The 25,905-nt window shown below is 42.0% G+C and overlaps 1 protein-coding gene and 1 long non-coding RNA gene across 2 annotated transcripts; both read left to right on the top strand.

The window, feature by feature from the left end:
* On the top strand, positions 16,649 to 17,490 carry LOC8070379. Its single transcript, XR_002446947.1, has 2 exons — positions 16,649 to 16,944; positions 17,081 to 17,490. It is a non-coding gene; the product is annotated as an uncharacterized LOC8070379 (long non-coding RNA).
* Positions 20,176 to 25,667, top strand: LOC8071440 (putative disease resistance RPP13-like protein 2). The gene is made up of 3 exons (XM_002442663.2): positions 20,176 to 20,836; positions 21,429 to 21,650; positions 23,105 to 25,667. The coding sequence occupies exons 1-3, from the start codon at positions 20,571 to 20,573 to the stop codon at positions 25,449 to 25,451; spliced, it is 2,835 nt and encodes a 944-aa protein (XP_002442708.2). The 5' UTR covers positions 20,176 to 20,570; the 3' UTR covers positions 25,452 to 25,667.

Below are 25,905 nucleotides of genomic sequence, written 5' to 3'. Positions count from 1 at the left end.
CGGCCCATGCTCCCAACAGCCCAACGAGACATGGCCAATATGCCAATACGCATCAGTTCATGACGTATTACCGTTGGCAGTCAATAGGGATCATGTAGAACCGGGAACTTTGGAAGCGCATCGCGAGTCTTCGCCCTGCCCTACGTCGGCGGCTCGGCACCGTTCATGCCGTCGGCGATCTGCTGTTGCCCCGCCCATCGTTGTCCAATTATCCTCATCCTCGTCCTCGTCAAGTCTCGCTCGTGATCTCGTGATCCTGGTAAATTTTTAATCAAATTTTTTGTTCTTCGTCTTTTTAAAAAATTCATGTGTACTTTAATTGCTAATTGCTTAGCGCTAAAATACTTAGTGGATAGTTTGAACTTAATTAATCCATAAATTTAAGCCTTATTCTATTATTTTTTGCATATATACCAAATAATATTGTCAATTTTATAATTATTAATGAATTAATAAAATGGATTTACCAAATTATATATGAAAATCCTAGATAAAATCCTAGATTCGCCACTGCTTCCTCGCCTGCGGGGTGGCCACGGTCCTCCACGCTCTTGTCCTCTCTGTGTTGGCTCTGCTTTGCCCCACCTCGCTCCGGTTCTAGCGCCCTGCTCGCCCCACCCTACCCCGGTGCCGGTGCCACTTGCTCACCGCTCGCTCTCCGCGCGTCGGTGAGGATGAAGGCACGGAGAAGACGGCGTCAATGGATTTTTGGCGTGATTTTTCCCCTCGCGTGTCCGTGCGTAGCTGGATCCATGCGGCGCAGCTGAAGATGACGGCCCTATACAACGCAAAGCCAGCCGTCGAGTTCGTCTGAGAGCACGAGCGCGGGCTGTCGTCTCACACGATGATTTTGCTCTCTCTCCTCATTTACTGCACCAAACGAGAGGGATTTTTACAAAACTGCTAGCTTGAGATGACGGCCAGCACGGCGTTGTATGTGCCCTTACTATGGCCTATATAGGAGGTCTAAAGTTTAGCCAACCTCATAAAACTTTTATACCATAAAAGTGAGCTAAAGTTATTTTAAATTTTAGTCCTTGACTTTAGACAATTAAGCTTTAGACCATAGGATCCAAACATGGCCTTAATCTATTTCATTAGATGTGGTTTGAAATAGAACTGTCTATAAACCAAATCAGACCTCTTCTAAAATTGCTTTGTGTAATTGGACCGTGGGCTAGGAAGACTATCATTAATGTTTAGTGCTGCATGAACTACAAGCCAGGTTGTGTGTACTGTGTACATATGGATACTAAATAATGGTGGTAGATCAGGCCATCATTGTCTTCACCTGAAACAATGCATGTGCACGACGACGACCAACAATGCTACGCTAGGGGAATATAAGGGATTCAATACCATAACGGTTGCATGAACTACAATCCAGGTTGTGTGTACTGTGTACATACAGATACTACAGAATGGTGGCAGATCAGGCCATCATTGTCTTGATCTGAAATAATGCATTTGTGCGACGATGACCAACAACGCTATCCAGTACATTAAGAGGGAATATAAGGGATTGAAGACCATAACGATGAGACGGACTAAACGAGCCAAGTGGTTTATTGTGCTACTATGTAACTTCAAAGTGAGGCAATTTTAAAGCATATCCAAGAGACTCTTCATATCCTTCATAAATTCTATGAAAAGAGATTTTTGGTGAAAAAGTATCCTTTAGTATATAGGTTCTCTAAATGATCATCTAAATATATCCATCTTCTATTTTGGATTTTTTTTTTGGGGCGCTCAAGAATGAGAAGGAGGTTTATTTCATGGAATGCTTCAGACCCCCGGTCTCGCCCATTGGTCATTAGTCGATTGGAAACAAATATTAGTTATTGGATATATCCATCTATAGGTCTATTTGGTATAGCTTACAATAGTTTTATGAGCCGCCGTGAACTACTTTTTAAACACCCATTTGTGAAATAGCTTCACCAGTGAAGTTGTTTTTCTTCTTCTCTCGCAAAGACAAGAGTTGGGATGAAACTGAATAAACCAGCGTGTTCCAAAACAACTCAGATTTAATAAGAAAGCTGATTATGTAGCTGTTTTGCAAAAAAAAAAAAAAAAACTTTTATGGTAAAGCCGGGGTGTGACAAATGGCCTTATATCTATATTTTATTTTTAAATGATGATTGATAATAAAAATGGTAAAGACAATTTGGGGTACATCTGTTTTAGGCCTTATTTAGTTTACCCAAAAACTAAAAACTTTTCAAGATTCCCTGTCATATCGAATCTTGCGATATATGCATGGAGCATTAAATATAGATGAAAATAAAAACTAATTGTACAGTTTGCTTGTAAATTGCGAGACGAATCTTTTAAGCTTAGTTACTCTATAATTAGATAATATTTGTCAAATAAAATTAAAAGTGCTACAGTGTCAAAACTCAAAAACTTTTCGCACGTAAACAAGGTCTAACATTAGCCATGGTGCGTGCATCGGTAATGTGGCTGCACGACGAGTAGGATCCGTATCCGGGCCTCACGGGTGACTCGGAATATACCACGGTTTGGGCACGGACGCAGGGTGGGCTGGCGGAAGATCGGATCCAGGGGGATGACCTGCATATTGACAAATAAAAGATTGCGCAAGATACATAAGGCTCTGTTTGATTGCATCTATTGAAGTTTATCAGTAGATACATTATATGTTTGGACACATACATAGAGTACTAAATATAAACTATTTACGAAACTAAAAACACAGCTAAAGAGTAATTTGCGAGAAGAATTTTTTGAGTCTAATTAGTCCATAATTTGGCTATTCCGCCTAACTAAAAGCACTACTCAACGATCAAATGTGATACAGAAAACTATAGTCACCACCTGTTGTCGTCCCATTCGATCCGCGATGTCGTCATCTCAAGAGAGTTGTCACCACCGGTCAAGCAACATCATTATATTGAAACCCTCATGATCAATATATTCCATTACACCCACCCAGTTTGTACTTGGAGCCTACATGATAAAGAGATTACAAGTTCATTGATTGAATCCTCGAGATCATCTGCATTCCATTTACCATTTAGTTGGCAATTTTCTCTCATCAAAATTCATAGCAACGCGAACAATAAAACAACCATTAATCAGATATGCAAATTTTCGTGAGTTATTTTGTTGATACCATAATCCAATTGGAAGCATTAACTCTTAATTATTGCATTATTTCCTTGGCAAAATACAATGTTTTTTCTCTCATCATAATCATCAGAAAGACAACACTTGACTATATGGAGTAGTAAGCAAAACAACAACATATACAAGGAGCTAGAAACAAGAGAGAGATTCCTGCCGACAAAAACAAACCGAACAGCACATGGACCAAGCACAAGAGCTAATCAGCCTCACCTCCTCTGTGAATCCACGGTAGCGCGACAAATTAGCTGGTTGACAGAGGCCCTGGGCGACGCCAGAAGTATGCCATTTGACCCGCCATCGGATGTTGTGCAGATTCGCGAACAACCGTGGCCTCTACTCCTCCGCCCTGCATCTAGCGTGTGCGCCTTCCCCCTCTTCAGCCGCAGCTAGATTTGATTGCCTCCCGAAATGAATAGCCTCGCAGGTGAGGAGAACCAAGAGCTGAGTGCCTTTCCATGAGGCCAGCAGCTAGATCCTAAGGACTACCTGCAGCAGCAGCAGTCGGTGCATCACCCACCTGCAAATTCAAATCCACTAGCCGTGGTAGTAGGATGGGGCCATGGGTGGCAAAGGGAAAGAGCAGCAGTTGCAGGTGGTGGCACACGACTCACCGGTGAGGGGCGTCGCCGAATCTAGCACCGGAGAGGCTAGGACGCTGAGCGACCGGCTGGGCTCGTCAGTAGGCAGTTGTGCCCTTCCCTTTGCCGTCACGGTGGAGACTAAGGCAACCACGAATCGCACGAGGAAGGGAGCAGGATCCATGACCAACATGTTGCACGACTGTCTTTCCTATTGGGCGATAACCTGGTCCCACCTTGTGGCATGGGAAGCAAAGCGACGTATTTGTCGCATGGGGAGAGGTAGAAGGACGAAACAACAAATGTCGCACCAAAAATTATCCACGCTTTGTTTCTTTTAGTTGTGGGAGATTCATAGTGCGATTTGATTTCTCACCACATGTGGTATGGGTAGGATCCATGAGTCTCCTGAGGCAAAAACTGCATCCCAAAAAAGTATATGGCCTCAAATAAGTTGTACACCTCCTTCAAATGCACCATCAATGGCTACCAAGGCGCTCTATGGGCCTGTTTGGTAGGCTGGCTATCTCCAAACTAGGCCTGTTGGGGCTCAAAAAGGCTTGTTTGGTTGCCCATTTTCCTCCCTAAGCTAGGCCTCCACTGGCATCGGTACGCAGGATAGCCTGGCTCGCAGAAAATGGAGGGGGCGTCCATTTTTCTGGGGCCTAGCTTGGGCCAGCCTCCCTACGCCGCCGTTGGTGGGCCCAGGTGGCTCTCGGTAGCCACGAATAAAAGCGTAGCCTCACTGCCCCTTAAGGTTTCTTGGTACTGTTCACTCGTTGGTGGCGTGACTCCTTTCTCCTGCTCGAGAACTCACCCACTTCCTTCTTCGTTGTGCGGCACGACCCCTCTCTCGCGCTCTAGATCTCGCCCCCTTCCTTCTCCGTCATCCTCCGCCAGTTGTGGTGAACTCACCGTGACCTCTGGTAAGAGATTTGGGTCACTGGTACACGACGCACTTCCCCTTTCCATCGCGTTTACTCATTTCTTTCGTCTACTACTCTGATTTGTCATGTTTTTGTTATGGATGGTGGGATTGTATGTTGTGCTTATGGATTTGGTTCATACTACTCCGATTTGATTCATTGTACTAGTTAGGGTTGCTTCTAAACTGATATGGTCCTTGTGGATAAAAAAATGTTGAATCTTTGCTACGCTTTAGAGAACTAGTCAATGATTTTCTATGGATCTGGGTGGCGCAACATGTTCTGTCGTAGCCGATCCCTTAAATTGATTAGGGTTTAGTTCATACTACTGCTTTGGTCTAGTAATTGGTTCCCCTATTCCTAGTTTACCCATTTGGTTAAGTTGTTTTGTCCAATAGGATTTGGGTGGCGCATCAGTTTGGTGTCGTAGCCTATCGTTGCCTATGTTGTACTAATTCTTAGTCTTAATTTGTTGTTTAGCTTCATGGATCCTTCAATTAGGCGTCGCAGGCTCATTGTTAGGGGTGCAACAATGGTTGCTATGATGAGTGCTTGTTTCTTTATTAGATTCAGAAGGATAACATCCAGTAGGAGAGGGATTACCTACGGCCCCATGTTTGTCAGAGACCAAGAGAGAGCACCAAACCTTAGGTTCATTCACCACAGTGATGACACTGGTTGTGTGGAGCTTCTTAGGATGAAGGGAGCCCCTTTCTTCCAGCTCTGTGACTTGTTTCAGACTAGGGGCCTTCTTAGGGATAGCATTAACTCTTAGAATGAAGAGCAAGTTGTCATGTTCCTTCTGGTAGTTGGCCACAACACAAGGTTCAGGGTCATCAAGCACACTTTCAGGAGATCCACTGAAACCATTATAGTAGATATGAGCATAAAGGGTGCATACTTCAAGTCGTGCACCAATAAAGGCACCATCGACTTCATCTTCGGCTCTACTAGGTTGCTTGATGGTGTAGGACTGGAAGTCGACAACACCCTTGATGGTGCAGACTTCAAGTATATATGCAGCTCCTTTTGGTCATTCAACGCGCCTTGGCTGGCATCGATGGTGAACATGAGGAGGAGTAAGCTTAATTACACTGAGGTCACATCCTTTTCTTGGGATGTGCTTTATCTCAAGGGGCTCATGGATCGTATCCGGATCTTTAGAAAACATATCATACTCTACCAATTGAGCTACATCCCTAATTTTTATTTACTTACATTCACCGTTAATACTTTTATAGTTAATACTTTCTTCTTAACTTGCACTCCTACCTTCAAATTTACATTATCGTTGTTGAGTTATCACTTATCAATATGTAGCCATCAATATGAAAACAGTATGAGGTGGTGATTAAACAGAAACACTATTTTGATATAATCAAATAAAAAGAGTTTAACAAAAAAGAGTTAAATGGAAGTTTATCATAATGCTCTAACAATTTAGCTACATTTTTATTTACATATTCACTATAAATATTATTATAGATGATTATTTTATTCTTTTACTTGCACTCATACCATATAATAATCGACATACCATCGAAAAAGTGGCGTCAATTTTATGCATTAGTTAATTATTAGTTAACTAGATAGATAGATGTCTGTGCATTGCATCGGAGCAGGCTCCTTCATCCTGGCGGTGTTCTGACACACATGTCATGCACACATGACATGTCACCACTACCATCACGGGATAACCAGTGCTAAAAACAATTTGTAGAGACATCTCTATTTTATATAATAAAAGCAGTTTTATTTTTAGCCGTCTGTATAAATACATAAATATATATGAGAGACGTACTCGCTTCAAACCATTCTCTACAAATACATCTTTAATTTAGAATTGAAATCTTTTTTGGTGTAGAGAAGAGAAGAAAAGAGATGTAAGGCTGCTGACCGTCCCGACAACGCTGCCGACCATCCTTGACGCGAACTTGGAATTGGCTTCCACATGGACTCTGTACATATATTTATGGACTCAAGAGTATACATATTTGGCAGTTTATGTGACCAGGTATGTATACGGTTTTTGGTATCATCAAGTAGATTACATTAGTCTTTTTAGGTGTGTGTATATAGATATAGATATAGATTGAAATAGATAGACAGACATGGAGATTAGTCAATATGAAAAAAGACTGGGTGGTGATTAAATAGAAAAAAAATAGGTATAATCAAATAAAAGGAGTTGATAATGTACTTGTTAATTAAAAATAATTAAATGGAGATGTGAGGAATTGAACCCCAAACCTTTACGAAGCGTATCATAATGCTCTACCAGTTGAGCTACATCCCCAATTTTTATTTGTTTATTCAATATATAAATATTATTATACTTAATTATTTTCTTGTTTACTTGCACTCATAACTTATAACAATCTACATACTCCCTCTATACCCATAAAGAAAGTCATTTTAAACAAAATTTGGGTCAAACATTGGAAATATAAATCATGAATAACTTTTAAATTGTTGAATTTAAAAATGTGAATATCATATAAATAGAATGTCTTGAAAAATACTTTTATAAAAATATACACTTATTACTTTTTGATGAGCATTTGTGCTGAAGGTAACGAAACGAGATAGCAATTGATTTAGTAGTAAATAGCCATTAATTCGTGATCACCACTGTATGGTCCACAAGATATTTAGGCCAGTTTTAATGGGGTTTTATGAGAGTTTTATGCATATTAAGGCCTTGTTTAGTTCAAAAAAATTTGCAAAATTTTTCAGATTTCTAATCACATCGAATCTTGCGGTACATACATGAAGTATTAAATATAGATAAAATAAATAACTAATTACACAGTTTGCCTGTAATTTGTGAGACGAATCTTTTAAGCCTAGTTAGTCCATAATTAGATAATATTTGTCAAATACAAATAAAAGTGCTACAGTGCCCATTTTGTCAAAAAAAATAGAACTAAACAAGGCCTAAATATACTGATGTGATATTATATTGATAAAGAGAGATATCATAAGAGTTTCATGAGAGTAGAGATAATTTCATAGGGATGAAACTTTTACAAGTGTTTTGAAAACTAGACCATAAAACCCCAATCGAGACTAGCCTTATAGGAACCTAGAGGAACCCAGAAGTACCCCTGAAAATTTTGACCGATATAAAAAAATTCGGACCTCAGCCAAAAATGCAAAATTTTGGTGAAATTTCGCCAAAAAATAAACCCTGATTTGAATTACTAAATCAGCGAGTGCAACTTACTTCTAAGCATTGTGCAAAAGCAAGTGAATTACATAGTAAATTAAACAACATCGAATTCTCTGGAGGAAGAATTGTATAGTGCTGACGACTGCAGGGCGATGGTTGCCGAGCATGTCGGAAGGCCGTGTGGCGTAGGTTGCCAGGGCGTACTTCTTCCTCCCCTCGCCTTCTCCCCTCTCTTCCTCTGCTGATTCCTCCTCCTGCTGCTTCCTTTATGGCTGACGCCGCTGCTTCTTGGTGGGCGTGGGCGGACACACACACCTTGCCGAACATATAGGTAGGGTCAGCGGCGGTAGCGAGGGCGTGGCTACGGAGCTGGTTCGCCTCTGCTGGGAACAGCCTCCTCCTCGTACTTGCAAGGCAGCCCTGTCCTCGCCCTCGCCTTCGCCCTCCCTTTGGCTGCCGGCGCCGCCGCAGCGCAGAAAAAGAACAAAGACGAGACTACGAGAGGGTGGCTAGGGTTCGTGTGGTCTAAATTTGAGAGATACAGACTATACTTACTTTAATCATCCGTCCCTATACTAATCAAACATTATTCTTCTAATATAAATTTACTATTCTACCTAAAATACATAAAAAAAATCAAAAATAGAATTATCCCACCTTTTTTAAGGGTTGATTTCACCAATTTTAGTATGCACTTAGTGCGTATGGTACCACCATAGTGTGCACTTAGTGCCTCTCTAATTGGTTCCTCTATCTTTTTAGCTGTCCGATCGGGTGCTCGTGAGCTGTCTATTTTTTTGACAACCATTGTAAAAATTCTCATATTATATATGTCCTCTCTTTGATTTAAAAGTCTCAATACCGAACACCAAGCACTTAGTGGCAGCACAAAATAATCAGAATGAACATGAAGCAGTGCTAGATTTTTTTTTCTTAGGAATCACATTAGCAGGTAGTTTGCACACTTTGATATAGCATATAATTTCAATCGTGAAAGCATAGTAGCAGGTAGTTTGAAAACTTCGATTCTATCTAGCACCAATAATACCTATTGTCGGACGACGAGCAGTGTCAGACTATGCCACAGCTTCAGGAACATTTGTTGATGTATAATCAACCATAAATCAAATTGAAAATTAATGCTTTGGCTATATGAACATGGACCATCAATCAAAAATATGTTACCATAATTGCAAGATCATCAACCCAAATCATATCGTACAAATTAACTTCAGTCCTAGTTCATCCAGTCCAAGAACGTGTTTCCTCACCTACAAGCAACATAGAGAAACCAACAGAGATTGAATTGTGCAAAATCCTCACTGTGGCTGCCGACGTTCCTCAGTTTCTCGTGGTCACCATCTCAGCTGCCTGTGGCTGCCTGCTAGCGATCGCCGGATTCTCGTAATCCCATTCTTTTTTTTGAGGGAACTGGAGGGGCCGGGGCCCCTACAGAAGAAATATATTGCAAGAAAAACAGAAAGGTACAAAGAGTTTGAGTAGAGTTCTAGTTTGCAGGGAGGAGAGGTCAGGGGACCAAAAAAGAAACAAAAAACAGAAGACAGCAAGAAAAGAAATAAACAAGAATTACAAGATGGAACTGATCCATTGAGAGAACTGAGCACTGATCCCTCTCTTTACTCTATGCTTAAGCAAGAGTAGCTCTGAACTGAAGATTGCTTTGGCTTCATCAAGAGAAGGTTGAATCCCCTTAAAAATTAGGTCATTCCTGGACTTCCAAATTGCCCAACACATTAAAATAACAGCCTCCATAAAGAACTGAGAATTGATCCTATCCTTGAAAAGATCTGCAATTTCTGGGAATGGAAGTTGAATGGGTGAGCTTATATTTAGCAATTGCCAGCATTGGGCTGCAAATGGGCAATGCAGAAAAAGATGATAACTCGTCTCTTCAGTGTTTTGTAAGCATAGCACACATTGATAGGAAGGTAGCAGCATATTTTTCCTTCTAAGAATGTTCCTTGTGCTCAATCTATCTTTGATTAGTACCCAAAAGAAAACTTTATGTTTGGGTTGACAATAGGAGCTCCACAGCCAACTGTGAATGTCATGGATCTGTTGATGTCCCTTCAAAATCTTGTACGCCCTTGAAGAGCTGAACCTATCGCCCCACCTGTACTTCCAAAAGTCCTTGTTATCTGATTGTGGAAGGTTTTCTAATGTCTGCATAAGATGTTCCATCTGGGAGTAAGCAGCTTCAGAGACCGGCAAATGAAAAAGCTGAGTCTGATCTTCCTGTCCTAGAAACTTTTTGCCTGATATGAACTTGTTTTTTGCAAATGAGAAAAGCTCAGCCATTTCTGATTTAAGTTCATACCCATTCCATTTGTCTTGCCAAAAGAGAACTGTGTCTCCACACTGCATTTGAAGGACTGCTAGCTCTTTGAACTGGTCAAGATTTTTCAGATTATCCCTCCACCAGAAGGATCCTCTCCTGACTTGTCCTGGTAATCTGTCATTTCTATAATATTTTTCCCAGATCATTAGAACCCAAGGTATGTCATTTTTGTTAAAAAATTTGTCCAAATTCTTCATCATCAGAGCCTTGTTCTGCTGTTCAATGTCAATTACCCCTAGTCCCCCTTCTTCCTTATTCTTGCAAACCATCTTCCATGCGGCTTTGGGTGGCTTTCTAGCATTGATATCATTTCCTCTCCATAGGCAATGTTTTCTGAATTTGTCGATTCTCTGGATTACCGTCTTTGGCAGAGCTAGAGTGCACATATAATAAGTTGGGAGAGCTGAGAACACAGCATTTGTTAGCTCTAGTCTCCCAGCCTGTGATAGAAAACTTGAGATACTGCCCAACCTTGCTTCACATTTGTTAATTAGAGGTAGAAATTCCTGTAATGATGGTTTGGTCAGACTCAGGGGTAATCCCAGATAGGTGAAGGGGAAGGTTCCTTTGGAGCATCCAAAAGTTCTTGCCAAGAAATCCAGCCTTGCTTCAGAGATGTTAATTGGCAGCATCATAGATTTTTTCAGATTTACTCTTAGTCCAGTTGCTTCAGAGAAGGTATTGATAACCGATTTTAGGAATAGCAGCTGTCTGGTATTTCCCTCCAAAACAATTAGGGTGTCATCTGCATACTGTATGATTGGGAAGTCCTTATTTGTTTCCAGAGGAATAGGAAGATTTAATAACCCCAGATCTTTCCCTTTGTTTATCAGAGACTGAAGGAAATCAGCAGCTAGCACAAAGAGAAGAGGTGAGAGAGGATCTCCTTGCCTAACTCCTCTAAGGCAGTGAAAGTTTTTCCCTGGAGTTCCATTCAGTAGAACCGATGAGGTGGCAGAAGAAAAAATCTGATTCATCCAGGCTAGCCATTTCTGCCCGAAGCCTTTCTCCCTCATTATAGTCAGCATAGATTGATGTTCCATTTTATCAAATGCTTTTTCAAAGTCTAGTTTCAGGACAATAATCTCCTTCTTTGAGTGATGACACATGTGGAGGTACTCAAAGGACCATGCCAAGCAATCTTGAATGGTTCTATTTTTTATGAAACCATATTGATTCTTGTGTACTAGCTTTGTGATGATTGATTGTAATATGTTGGATAGCAGCTTTGTAAGAAGTTTCACTGAGCTATTCAACAAAGAGATTGGCCTAAAGTCATTTAGAGTTCTTGCCTCCTGAGTCTTTGGGATCAGGGTGATGAGAGAGGTATTGATGCTTCTGAGGCAGACATTACCTTCATGGAAGGCTTTGCATAACTCATATATGTCATTTTTTATAACTGGCCAAGAAGCTTTGAGGAACTCGTTACTGAAGCCATCTGGTCCAGGAGATTTGTCATTTGGAAGGTTCTTCACCACTGTGTCAATTTCCATGAGACCATGACTGAGAATGACTCTTCAAGAAAATCAAGATCTTCTCTCCTTTCCAGTATGGTGGCAGGATCAATTCCAAATCTTGTGAATTCTGATTTACCAAGACGTTCCTTGAATTCTTCCCAGATAAGCTGTTCTTTGTCCTTGTGAGCTGTTATTCTCACTATGACTGCCCAAGCAATCAGAAATTGCTTGTCAGACACTGCAAACATTGGACTACAGTATTCAGTAATTATATATTTTTGTTTGCATATTCTGTAGATGCATGGACTTATGCCGCACTTTCTCTAGCATTCCTTCGATGGCTGAAGATGCGGGGACTTCTGCGGATTTGCCAGCCGTCCTCCTTGGAAGGGAGAAGCATGGACAGCTCGCGGCCCGAACGTCGCTGGTGCCCCTTGCTGGCTTGCAGCCGTGACAACCACCATCAATCCCTCCTGCAAGCAGCTTGCGCCGGTTGGCATTGGCCGGCTCATCGTGCACTTCCGCGATCTCACACACGGCCGGCCGGCACGCCACAGCGCTGTAACCGTGCAAGTCCGCCATGGCCATTGATCTTGTGGTTTGCATGCGGTCACTGCCACCGGTGCCTTATATAATCACCCAGTTTTTGCTGGCATGCAGCCAGTATGTTGTAGATCCCTCAGGGCTTGACAAAACCAAAGATAATCGATTTCACTCTGCTTGTAAGCAAATGTGAGAGAAGTCTTATCTCAACTTCACTGTTCCTTAATCAGGCAGGGAGGTTACAACTAAACAACTCAGTTATCACGGCCCTGCCAACATTTTGTTATCACGGCCCTTCCCCGGGCCCTCGGCAAATAAATTTTTGGAAGTAATGGTGATGATTGGCTACGAAAAAATGTTGCAAATGTCACATTCAAAATAACATTTTTCTTAGTAATAACACAACACATGTTTAAACCTGAAATGTCGTAGTATTATTTTGTTCAAAAAAAAAAGAAAATAAAAAATAAAAAAAAATAGGAGGGACATGCTCTTGTGTTGTTCTCTTTTGTATTTCTACTAAGCATCCTAGTAGATAGGATATGGATATGATAGGATCCATGAGTCTCTTGAGGCAAAGCACGTCCCGAGAAAAGGTGCGGCCTCAGCGTAATTAAGTTGTATATCTTCTTTAATTGCACCATTGATGACAACCAAGGCGCTCTAATATGACCACAAGGGGTGTATACTTCAAGTCCTGCACCATCAAAGGCACCGTCGACTTCATCTTCGGCTGTGCTAGGTTGCTTGATGGTGTAGGACTTGAAGTCTATGGTGCCCTTGATGGTGCAGACTTAAAGTATATATGCAGCCCTTATGGTCATATAGGGCGCCTTGGCTACCGTGATGATGTTCTTGAGGAAGGAGTAAACTTAATTACGTTGAGGCCATACCTTTTCTTGGGACACACTTTACCTCAAGAGACTCATGCATGGATCATATCCATACCATCTACTCAAAGATAGCGACATGCTAAAGAATCTATCATATCTACTGTGATGCCTAATAGGAATCTAAAAGGGAACAAGATGGGGGAGTCGTGTCCCTCCTATTGTTTTTTTTCCTTTAGAACAAAATAGTACCACGACAATTTAAATGTGTGTTGTGCTATTACTAAAAAAATGATATTTTTAACATGATATCCACAACATTTTGTTATGTAGCCAATCGTGACTATTACCTTGGATCCCAGCACCCACAGTGCGCAGGCGTGCCTCAGCCTTGTCGCGCGCCCCATCTGGCTGATGGCGTTGTTCCTGAACACGATGCCATTGGCCATGAAGTAGTCGGACTCCATGGTCGTGATCCTGCTGCTGGCATGATGATGTATGGCGCCGACGACAGCCAGAGCAGCGACGACAAGAGTAGTAACTTCTTGTGCTATTTAATTCCCTATTTCTTCATTTCGTTCGTCGATCACCTCCCTCCTTATATAGACAGATCCAGCGAAAGCAATGCAAGCAAACAATGGTGTTCCGCCACTTTTGTTGCATGCATGCAGTGATGCCAAACTAAGGACCGGAAGGTATGGTCATTTTAATTTAGTAGCGGATATCCCTGTTTGATATAATAATAACCTAGCTAATTTTAGATTAGGCGGACCAACGCCCCCGCTTTGCTCACGTTAGCTCAATGATTCCCCCAATGAGTAAGGGAGTAGAGGGTTTTGGTGATGATCAAGGGTTATGATAAGGGATGAACGGACTGAGCTGGATTGAGGAAATAGACCTCTTAACAGGATCATCTCTGAAAGGCAGCCCTATTAAGAAGACAAACTATAAAAATCCATTTTCAGAGGGTGTCCAAACTGTTCATCTTCAGGTGATTCAAAAGATCTACCTCTTAACATAAAAATTGTGGTCTTCTAAAATTATTTTTATTGTAGTGAGTTAATAGTGTATTCAACAGAAAACAGTTAAATGGAGATATGAGGAGTTAAACCTCAATCCTTTAGAAAGCTTATCATAATGCTCTAACAATGGAGCTACATCCCCAACTTATATTTACTTGTTCATTATAAATATTTTTATAGTTAAGTATTTTTCTTTTTTTTAGAATTAGACCATACAACACACGCACACTCATCCCATTGCGACCAATTTTAGAATTTGTATAGCAAAAACTAGGCTCCAACGTATGTGCTATCCGACTTTGTAAAATAGGAAACTGGTTATCCCTTGTTTTTTTTGGTCATATATAGCCAACACGGGCACTTGCTATGTGGTTTTGTAAAATATAGTAAGACTGTTGTGAACCTTTTTTTGAAGAGTTTTTTATTTTACAAAATAGATAAATAACAGAATTTCGCTAATAGTTTTTGCCAAACTTTTGGAGTTGCTCTTGTAACCATTAGTCCACACGCCCTTTTGCAGCATTTTCTTTTTTACTTGAACTCCTAACGTGAATTTATATAGTGAGTTGATCATATATATTTTTACAGGCACTCCTAACGTCAATTTTATATACAAAAAAAAATAGTTACTGAATGGAGATGCAAGTATAGTTTAACCCCAACCTTTGTAAGGCTCATAATGCTCTACCAATTGAGGCACATCCTAAATTTTATTTACTTATTCACTATATATATTTTTATAGTTGACTATTTCTTTTTTACTTGCACTCGGTACTGTACTGATAAAATATAGTTATTAAATGGAGATGTGAGGAAGTGAACCCCGAACCTGCTACATCCGCAAGTACCTAAAATCAATTATACATTCCCTATTTTAGGCATTTTTGCAGTATACACAATTAACTTTCTAATCAAATACTTTTTTTAGTGCACTCACATTACTCATAGGGGTCTACAGTTGAACAAGTGGCTTCAATTTTGCTCCCTAGAATATTAAAGAATATGAAAACAGGTTGAGATGGTCATGAAATAGAAGTAGCTAGCTTTTTCGATATTCAAAAGAAAAGATCTGATAATGTAGTAACCAAGAAAATAATTTAATCAGATATGCAAGGAATTGAACCCCAATAGAAAGCTTATCACAATGGTCCACTGATTAAGCCACATCCCAATTTTACTTATTTTTGCACTGTATGAGTAATTTTATATATTATTTTTTCTTATATATAACTCATAATCGACAGTGGAAAAATCTGGGTCAATTTTGTACAATAGATCATTAGTCTACTTGAAAAGAGTTCAATATAGTGATTGAATATATAGAAATACTGACTTTGATAATGAAACATAAAAAGTGTTGATACTGTATTAATATAGAAGATGATTGAAGAGGCCGAGTAACTAAACACCAAAACATAGAAAGCCTATCATAATGGCATAATGGTCTACATAGCTATATACCCTCTATTTTTCTTACTTACTTTTGCACATTAAATTTATAGCTAGTTATTTTTTTGTACTTGCATTCGTGAATCATAAGAATCGATAATGGATACGGTGATGTCAATTTTATACTTTAACTAGATCATTATATTTGTCGACATTAAAAGAGACTGAGATGGTGATTAAACAGAAAGATTTCTTTCTTATAATTCAAATAAAAGAGCTTATGATATACTCAATCCATCCAAAATTATAAGATGTTTCATTTTTTGACACCAAGTTTGACCACACGTCTTATTTAAAAATTTATATAAAATATTACTTTTTTATCATGGCTTGGGTTATTAATAAAAATTCTTCAAGAATGACTTAAATTTGAGTATGTTTGCACAAATTTTTTGAATAGACGAGTGGTCAAACTTAGAGTAAAAAAAAGTCAAACGTCTTGTAATTTGGGACGCAGAAAGTATTAAAAAAATAAGTTATATAGAGATGCGAGGAATTGAACCCGGGCCCGGAACATTAAAAAAGCTTATAATGTGGAAAAGGATCAGCTTGTTGGATTCCTTGTAATAGAACTTGTCCACCGGGATTTAAGTTCATGACTTGACACGGGTGCTCGTATTTTTTTGGATTTATTTTAGGATTTAACGGCGCTATATTTTTATTGGTAGGCGACGTGTCCGTCGATAGCGAGGCGCCTGTGGTGACTTTGTCAATCTCGAGATTTGTCGGTCTAACTCGGTTCTTTGAAGATAGTCATAAGGGTACGGTGTACGTACGTGCGTTCATAGAGATGAGAGTGCGCTTATGTACCCTGAACATCCGCGTTAACCGAGTCTGAAAAAAAAAATGATGTGTAACCGCTCAATACGGCAGGATCAGGGCTCTCAATTGATGCAGTGGTGACAATTATATCCCTGTGGATTTTGTTTCCTGTACACTTGGGGTCGCTAGCTAACCTATATATGTTTCCAAAAGATATGTCCTCAAGTAATAGTGAGACCTGCTAGCTACGCATTGCTGCTACTGCATTCGTGGAAGAAATTAAACTGTGTTGAAGCAACAAGACAAGAAAGCAAAATCCACAGGGATTATTGTCGCCACTCCCGCAATGGCTGCTAGCCTGCCACCGCATCATCCTGTTCGTTTTCGACGCGGCAAACAGCAGCCATTCCTTCCTCATCCTTCCCCTGCCTTAGCCGCGCGCCTGGTTATTTGAACCCCACTGCCGCCGGCCATGGCGCAGAAGGACGGCCGGCCGGCCTCACACAAGTGTCAGTCATCACAACCTAGCTAGCTAGAAGGAGGCAGTACAGTACACATGGCTCCCTCCGTGATGGCTACATGGCGTCGTCGGCCACCGCCGCCGTCGCGGCTCCATTCCAGGGGCTCAAGTCCACCGCCGGAGGACTCCCCATCGCCCGCCGCTCCACCAACGGCGAAAGGATCAGCTGCATGCAGGTAACCTTCCTCGCCGGTCGTTGATTTGTTGTAAGAGAAAAACACTGCTAAATGGCTGGCAGATTCAGCAGCTCAAACTAACGTGTCAGTACTATCCGTTAATTGCTCATGCTGTCATTCAACACAATAATGCAAGGACACGTGTGGCCGATCCAAAGCATCTACCAGCTGCCGCCATTGTCGACGGAGGAGCTGCTGAAGCAGCAGCAGAAGATGGAGTACCTGCTGCGCTCCAACTGCTGGGTGCCCTGCCGCCTCGAGTTCAGCAAGGTCGGCTTCCTGGACCGCGAGAACAACGCGAGGTCGCCCGGGTTCAACGACGGCAGACACTACAAAAGATTTTTTATTTTTTGACATTGTATATTTCTCATAGTATAGACAACTGATCTCATATATAGCTCACTGTTTATGACATTTGTTTCACGCAAATAGTCACGTCAAAAATGCGCGTCATCTTGAATAACATTTTTTGACGTTTGCATTTTTTATGTCACTAATTTATGACATTAGTTTTTATGTTTCGAAATTTATGACTGGTTTTTACAATGTTGCATGACCTTACCATGTATGCAAGTGTCATATATGTCGGATGTTGACATGGCGCGCGCTAAGTTAATACTAGATCATGAAAACGTCACAAAATTGAAATGTGGCCTATTAAAGCCCATATGACAAGCAGGCTTGAAATGGGCCACAAATATTATTTGGGCTGTTTCTTTAATCATGGTCCATTATTGTATTAGATGTTTTTGGCCCATTTTTCTCTCAAATCATGTCAGCCCATGCCACAATTTGAACTAAGCCCACGCCACAATTTTTTTAGCCTATACAGTTTTTTTCATATTATTTTCAACCCAATATATTCACTAGTATATCAAACAGTGTTAACGCTACTGTCCATATCTTTCTCTAATATATAATTGTGAATATTCTGTCCGCCTATATTCTATTCCCTATGGGTGGCTGTCCAGGACTCGTCAGCTCTTGCACCACTTCCGTGGCTAGCCAGGACTCGGAAGACATCAGAAACAATATATAATTAAGACTAAGCTGTGGTTCTAACTCCCAGCCGCAGCAGTTTCCTAAGTCCAGTGGCTCGACCATGTTCGTGCCAAGCTGCAAGATGGCAACTTGGTGCAGGGGCTCGTCACGGTCGAGGAGTGATCATGTGCATCCCCTGCAGGAGTGGAGGACAGCGTCACGAAGGCCGGTCATCAGACAAGAATGCCAACAAGGATGAAAGCAAGGAGAAAAAGGGCGGAGCTTTGGGGCTATGGCTCACCGGTAGTGGATAACTTCGGTGAGGCGTGGTGCGGTTGCTGCGTTGACCGGCCAAGAGGGAGAGCCAGCGTCGAGGGCATCGTCGTGGGCGCGGTCACCAGCAGGGGGATGTCGAGGTCGGCACCCTACTCGGCGGTGGCGAAGGGGAGCAGAGGTTGCACGCATCTTGGCTTGGACGACGTTGTGGTGAGGGCGACATCATGGTGGTGCTTGGGACGAAGGCGCTCGAGTTCGCCATGGCTGGCTGGTGGCGTTCGGGCTCCTGCTCGTTGTGCAGCACCAGGGCCGGTGTCGAGGACGAGGTGCAGTGCGGCACTGGGGTGGTGTGCGCTCGGCGTTGGGGACGAGGTCACAACACGGTCGGCTGACCGGTTGCTCGGCGAGGGGGCTCCAGTAACGGACTCAGTGGTGGCAGCTAAAGGAGGAAGAAGAGAGCAGAGGTGGCGGCGGTGGCGCTATGGATTGACGGGGAGTAGTAGTTGCGGCTCGCGGCTTTTAAAGGGCATCGACTAGGGCTTGGGGATGCCACAGGCCATCCTCGGTGTTTGTGCCATGGATGGGGGCGCGTGGCACGCATCTAAGGGCGGAGCACGGTGCAGAGGGCACGGAGGCTTTGCTCTCCGTGTGTGCAACGACGATGGCTCTAGGAGCGGTAAAGATAATTGCCTTAAGGGCATATGCCCTTAAGGGCAAAAAAACCGCCTCCCTCTAGGAGCTTGGTGCTCCTAGGGTTGGCGTCGGGCGCCGGCTGGGCCTAGCCTTGCAGCTGGGCCTGCGGCGCGGGGTGGCCCAAGGGAAGGGCGAGCGGGCCGACAAGCGTGGTTGCCACACGTGCTGGGCTAGGGCGATGAGGAGGCGTCATGGGCCACAGATGAAGGGAGAAAGAGGGTGGGCAGCTGGGCCGATTGGAGAGGAGGGACAAGGTGGGCTGCAGTGCTACTGGCCTACGAGGTGCTAGGCCACTCGTGGTTGAAGGGGAGGGGGCGCTAGCGACTACTGTTGGCTGGGCCGCGCAGTGGGAGAAAGGTGGGAGTGGCTTGAGAGGGTGCGAGCGGGCCAACTAGGCCGAAGAGGCATTGATGGGCCAAGAGGCCGGCTGGGCTGGCAGGTGAGGGAAGGTAGAGAGAGGGGGTAGACCTAAGAGGAGAAAAGGATTTTCCCAATTTTGCACAAAATGATTAGAGACAAAAGCAAAAGGAATCAGAGAAAGGATTTCGAAGGAGTTTGATAGGAATTCAAGGGAGTTTAAGATGGATGAAAAGGAATTTTGGGAAGGGATTCAAATAAGACTGGAGATGACTTCGAAAAGGATTTGAGAGAAAATTCAAGAGGGGATTTTGCTACAGAGATGTGCACTCCAAAACTCGAAACCCTAAACACGAAACGACTCATGAACACGAGCACTCTCTCCTACAACCAATTCTATATGTATGCCACGATTTGTTTGTGGGTTAGGATCGAGTTAGACCTAATTCTATATGCTTCACATGAATTTAGGAAGAGCTGCAGGTCGACGTTGCGTCGACACGATGCACCTGGCGGACCCAGCGCACACACACTCCCAAGATCACATCGTACGTAAGGGCAATGAGTCGGACCAGGGCGTGCAGGCCATGATGCACAGGAGGAGGAGTACACCAGAATTGTTTTTTTCTAGAAGGGCGATGGGGGGCGGGATTCGATCTCCATGGAGCATGTTCAGGGGCGAAGGGTGTGCGGGACTAGGGGGTGAAGCGGCGTGCACTGAATACTGGTATCATCCAAATAAGATTGGCCATTAGATCGAGTTGAGGCCTTTGAGGAAGCATCAGAAACCATTGATTTTGATGATGATAAAATAAAATCCTAGGTACAATTTTTTTGGTGTACGATGCATGGTTGGACTCTCAGCAGGGTGCATAATATTAGGTGGATTGAGCGTAATTTGAATTGGTCTATTACGGTAGAGATATATACAGCACACAACCTACTCAAACGATTCCAAAAGGTGATTCTAGCTACCTAGCTAGCTAGCTTGATGCATCCTTGGTTACGCTGCGTGTAGGTATCATCGGCTAGCGTAGCTTTGCCGCTCTTTCACCTCCGATTAATTAGCAATAATGCTTGCATGCAGATGACGAGAAGAATCAAATCAATCCCTATCTGAGCATCGACTCAAACCGCGATCAAGCAAGCATTTTGTTACCACACATGCACGCCACCTTAGCACGTATGGTGCATATACATATATATACACGCACGCACACACACACACACAAATGTGTACGTGCGTGTTGTCTGCTATATAGCAAGCTCGTTGTTTCTGAAAGCTAGCCAGCTAGCAGCTAGCAGCTAATTTTAGAAGGATGACGGAGGCGATCATCGGGCCTCTGGTTGGGAGGCTACAGGAGGTGGCCGTCGGCGAGGCGCGGGCGCTGGTGGGGGTGAACGCCGACATCCACCGGCTCCGGGACAAGCTCATGTGGCTGCAGGCCTTCCTCCGGGAGGCCGACACCAGGCGCCGCGCCGTCACCGACGAAGTCACCAGGGTCTGGACGCTGCAGACGCGGGACGCCGTCTTCGACGCCGAGGACGCCCTCGATCATTACCATCTCCATGTGGACTTGTCCAGGTACCCACACACACCCCTCTAATTAGTCGTCGATCCGTACGTAGCACACAAGCTTAATTAAGTACGTATATATATATATATATATATATATATATATAGCAACAAGTTTTGCCAAGAACAACTACAACTTCGGATACGAGCAAGTATTATAATGGGCTGTAAGCCGGCTAAATGCTGAGATGGAGGAGATAAGGGAGGAGAGAGAGGAGAAGCAGGTTGTAAGTTTACAGCCAGTTTAGGCACAGGAATCAAGAAACTTTGTGAGAGAGATAAGTGAGCCGTGTATTAATAGTAAATAACTAACTATTGTATGGGTGGGCTGGAAGAAGGCTGCAAGAAACTTTACAGCCAGCAAGTGGACTGTATTATTAAACTTGCTCTAACGGTGATATATACAGCTCCCCCAAACACCCCAATGCAAGTATATGTTAGTCATGATCCTACACAATCCACAAATTTGATGGCCGAATGGTTGCAACACATGTAATACCTCTACATTTTTTTTGTTGTGAAATAGTGCTTCTTTTATATTTGCTCCAGCTCCACAAATCTTCTCTAATTTATTATGCTCACATATATATGCATTCTGAAGGTACCCAAGGTGGATTCGTCCTACTATGATATGTCTTGAAACATTCACAATTCAAGTACGGATGAGACGCGGCCTATCTAGAAAAATTAGAGCCATCAACATGAGGCTTGATGGCATCATTGAAAACAAAGATAAATACAAGATAGAGGATTCTGATAAGAAGACAGATGTGACATGGAAACCTTCTACCTCAACATCTATAAATTACACTCATAGAAAGTTGTAAGTAGACAGAATTACCTTTTGTACTTAACTGTATTCTATAGCTGATTTCACTTATGTCGTCATTCCTATGGTAGGGAGTAAGAAATCACTAGTTAGGTAAAAATATCACTATACTATAGATTTCTTGTCTACAAATAATCCAATAGAGATGAATTATTGCCCTTCCAACTTCCATCCTCTTGCTTTTTTAGTAAAAAGAAGTGAGGAATGAAATGGGTGCCGCTTTTCACTTATATTTGAGATGCCTTACTTGATTGATAGGGCACATATTATGTTGTCCTGGTCAATGGGATTGATAGATGAAAAAAAAACTCATTTTTGATTAAACTGAGCTTAAATTCCTATATATTGTCTTGCTCTAGGGTTTACGGCTAGTCCATAATTGAATTCCAATAAAAAATACTTAGTCTCTTAAACAAGACATTCTAAAACTTAGAGAATTCTAGTCATTAGGATTTCTTTTTAATTGAAGTAAGCAATATTCGAGAATCTCTTATAAACATAGATTTTATTTGGTATTCATTCAATCAACTATGAAACAAGAGAGCTCTTTTATTTTAATAGAAAGAAATACAAAATTAACAAAAATAGATACAAAATGATTATAAACTAAAATGAATCAAACTTGTTTTATATTTTAATCATTTTTATCTAATAAGTAGATAACAAAATTCTTTGATTAAGCTTTTGAATTTAAGCAACTAAATTCATTCTCAATTTTGGAACATGAAGAAATATACATGCTAGTTATCTCAACAACGCCTTGAGGTGTTCTAGGTGGCACTATGACCCTTGTTGGTGCGGTAGCCAAAACATAGTCCTTCAGGGCAATCGTTTGCAGGTTTTCACGATTATAAGTGAAAATTGAATAGTCCAGTTTCATAAAAAAAAGGAGCATTCACAGGAAAAGCCATGAGTTTGTCGGTTATGATACATCCATACATTGATGTGTGCTCAACTTTTTTTTTGACAAGCAACGGGGGGGAGGCGTTCCCCACCTGATTTTATTTCATTGGCCCCAAAACGGCCCGTGAAGTAACAACACATGGGTTCTTAAAGGCAGCTCATCACTACTAAAAATGGATTTTTGAGGGTCCTCCATTTATTCATAGGTAAAGCTTAATAACTTCTGTTCAATGGGTCCAAGGACCCATGGTCCCATGCCACCTCTGTAAATCAATTTATAGAGGCAGTTGGCGGCATTCTTAAGACGCATCCCTCTGTACAGTGCATGTAGTGTTATAAGTGATATCCCTTCTCGCTTTTCTTTACATAGTAGCTTTGGCTGATCAAGGCATATATTGACTGAGAAGTGGAAAATATTTTCATTTTTCTTCAAAAAATATCGATGGGCAATGGATAGATTATATTTGGCACTATGTTTGATTGTCAACTTACTTTCAGACTAAACTTATACTGGTACTAACCACTATACAATGGTTGTATCTCAGGGATGATGTCCATGATTCAGATGCGGTGATATATGTGGAGGAGCACAACAAATTAGAGGATGCCCTTGTTAATAACCAAACTGAACACCAAGAGGGCAAAGAACACTATCCAGTCATGATCACTGTGTCCGGAGAAAGTGGTATTGGCAAGACAACTCTTGTGAGAGACATATACAAAAAAATGGAAAAGAAAAAACTGTTTCAAGTGCAAGCCATGGAAAGTTTTGCACCTTATTTGACTGCTCCCAACATCCTTCAACAAATTACTCAGCAACTGACAGAAGACGACAAAAATTGCCCTAAAGAAATGGCACAGGAGATGCTACAAAATAAGCTGAAAAATAAGAAGTACCTGCTTGTGATAGATGGTGAAGTCAGTGGTACTGAATGGAAGCACTTTTTGACTAGCATCCCTGTTGGCACTAGGGGTAGTAGAGTAGTGCATATCACACAAGGTAAACCAGAAGAGCCACCTAGCAGCTACCATCATGTCACCATTCAGTTAAAAAAACTTACAGAAGATGCTGCCACGTCATTGTTTCGTCAAAGGCTACCTAAGGAACTGCAAGATAAAAACCTTAAAAAGTACCAAAAGAGTATTTTCAAAATCACCGAAGGGTTGCCTTTGGCGGTGGTTCTTTTGTCAGGTCTTGTGCAAACCAAGGTGTTCCCAAGTGAATGGGCGAAGGTTTTTCACTACCTTAAGTCCAAACCCTCAGCAAATCTTGAAAGCATGCTGTCAGTTTGCTTTGATGATCTTCCACATGAGCTAAAATGTTGCTTTCTCTACTTTGCTGCACTGCCAACCAACACTACAATTGAAGCACGCAGCTTGGTATTTATGTGTGCTGCAGAGGGATTTCTATGTTCAAAGGGCGGGAAGACAATGGAAAAGATTGGCTACATCTACCTATCTGAGTTGATTAATCGGAATCTTGTCAACCGAGTGAAAATGGATGATGACTCCAGTTTCGGGAGTATGTCAGTCACAATCCAAAACAAACTCCATGACTTTTTGCAGATAGAAGCACATGAAGCAAGCTTCGTGGAGGTCCATAGCCATGATGATATCCCTACATTAACTAGTGCTCGCCGCCTCTCTCTACAGAACTACACTGACAAATATGCTGTTCTAGCCCATCCATTGCCAAAGCTACGATCCATCTTCTCTCAGTATGAGCAAGAGCCTAATAAAGGTGATCAGGGGCACAGGTCCAAAGGAAGTCGGGCATATATGTTTCGTTTATCTCAACGAAGGGCAATCTCTAAGATGAAGAAAGACATCAGATCTCACATCAAGGAACTGTTTCATGGATCTGAGTTTCTCCGTGTCATCAATCTACAAGGCATTGAGATTGGTGAGACTTTGACAAGTGCAATTGGCAATGTTGTCCACTTGCAGTACCTTGGCATCACATCATGTTCACTGAAACATATCCCACGGTCCATCGGAAGACTCACTAGCCTCCAAACATTGGATGTGAGGGAAACTAATGTTCGAGAGCTCCCAAGGTCCTTTTGGATGATTAAGACCCTGAGACATGTCCTTGGTTTTGTCCTCAGACTACCCAAGCAAATTGGCAACTTGAAGCAGTTGCATACACTTGACTCCATAGATCTTGAAGAAGTTTCGGAGGAGCCGACTTTGGCAAGGACACTAGGGGAGATGATCCATATTGAGTTCTTGTCGATCTGGCATATCTCACATGTCAATGTGAAAGCTCTTTCTGGTGCGCTAGAGAAACTTGAGAGCCTTAGGACCCTGATCTTAGAAGGTAAAATTACTCCTTCAAATGTCTTCACCACCGCTTCCCTCCGACGTGTCAAGTTTATGTTCCTAAGTGGGGATCTGGTACATTCATCTGATCTAGATGGTAGTGGATCCTTTTGTCTCCCTAATCTCATCATGCTTTCTCTGGAGAAAACATATGTGACTCAGGAATTCATTAGCAAGCTTTCTGAGCTGCCATTTCTTGCCACCCTTGCATTGTACCCTGGCTCATATAAGGACAAGAAACTTGTATTTGCTTCATCCAAATTTCCACGCCTCAAAAAGATCAAGATGATTGATGTGGAAGTGCTAGAGATTGTTGAAGTTGAGGTGAGTATGGTTCCTGAGCTCAAAGAGTTGGAAATTCACTCCCCATTCACAGGTTGTTATCATGATATTGAACTGGGTAATGACAAGAAATGTTCTCAAAAAACAAGGATCGTGGTTGATCTTAAAAAAGAGAATAATGATGTTCATAAAGAAAATGATGATATGTCTGAATGGTGTGATATTTGCATGAATCATGGTATGGTAAAATTGGCACCCACCACAGCCATGGAAGTATATATAGATTAAGATGTCATCGTTCCTTTGAGCTACATACTTGTATGTGGCCACTGTGTATGGGGTACTGTGTGTTCCCCATGCATTCTCTTAAATATGTTGTGTTGTACGGTTGAGTGGTTGTAATTTGTAAATATTTGGATGACAATGTTGTTGTCAGTGTTGTTCTATGTACAAACTTATATGTAATAATGTGGCAAAAGTCACGACCCTTACACCCCCATGAGTCCATACATAAATGTGTGCTACTATAATAAAAATGCAGTGAATGTTTACCTGCAGAACTGCAGAAGCATCAAGAATATGAAGTTGAACATGTGTTACCATTATTTTTAAAAAAAAAAAACATCACATAAATGATGTGCCATAACTCCAACGGAAGTTTGAATTTGGGGGGGGGGGGGGGGGTGGGGGGGGGATGTGTCAAGTTCTATCTACTCCACTACTGCCACTTGCTTGCAGCGGT

The sequence above is a fragment of the Sorghum bicolor genome, chromosome 8 (assembly GCF_000003195.3).
Source record: "Sorghum bicolor cultivar BTx623 chromosome 8, Sorghum_bicolor_NCBIv3, whole genome shotgun sequence".
Classification (NCBI taxonomy): domain Eukaryota; kingdom Viridiplantae; phylum Streptophyta; class Magnoliopsida; order Poales; family Poaceae; genus Sorghum; species Sorghum bicolor.
Note: the sequence above shows the minus strand (reverse complement) of the source record. Positions and strands in the feature narration are given on the sequence as shown.

Excerpts from the sequence above, each read along its gene's own strand:
- LOC8071440 (XM_002442663.2), top strand. The coding sequence starts at position 20,571 with ATGACGGAGGCGATCATCGGGCCTCTGGTTGGGAGGCTACAGGAGGTG. Across the intron at positions 20,837-21,428 it reads CTCCATGTGGACTTGTCCAG|GTACCCAAGGTGGATTCGTC; the intron begins GTACCCACACAC and ends TGCATTCTGAAG. Across the intron at positions 21,651-23,104 it reads AATTACACTCATAGAAAGTT|GGATGATGTCCATGATTCAG; the intron begins GTAAGTAGACAG and ends GTTGTATCTCAG.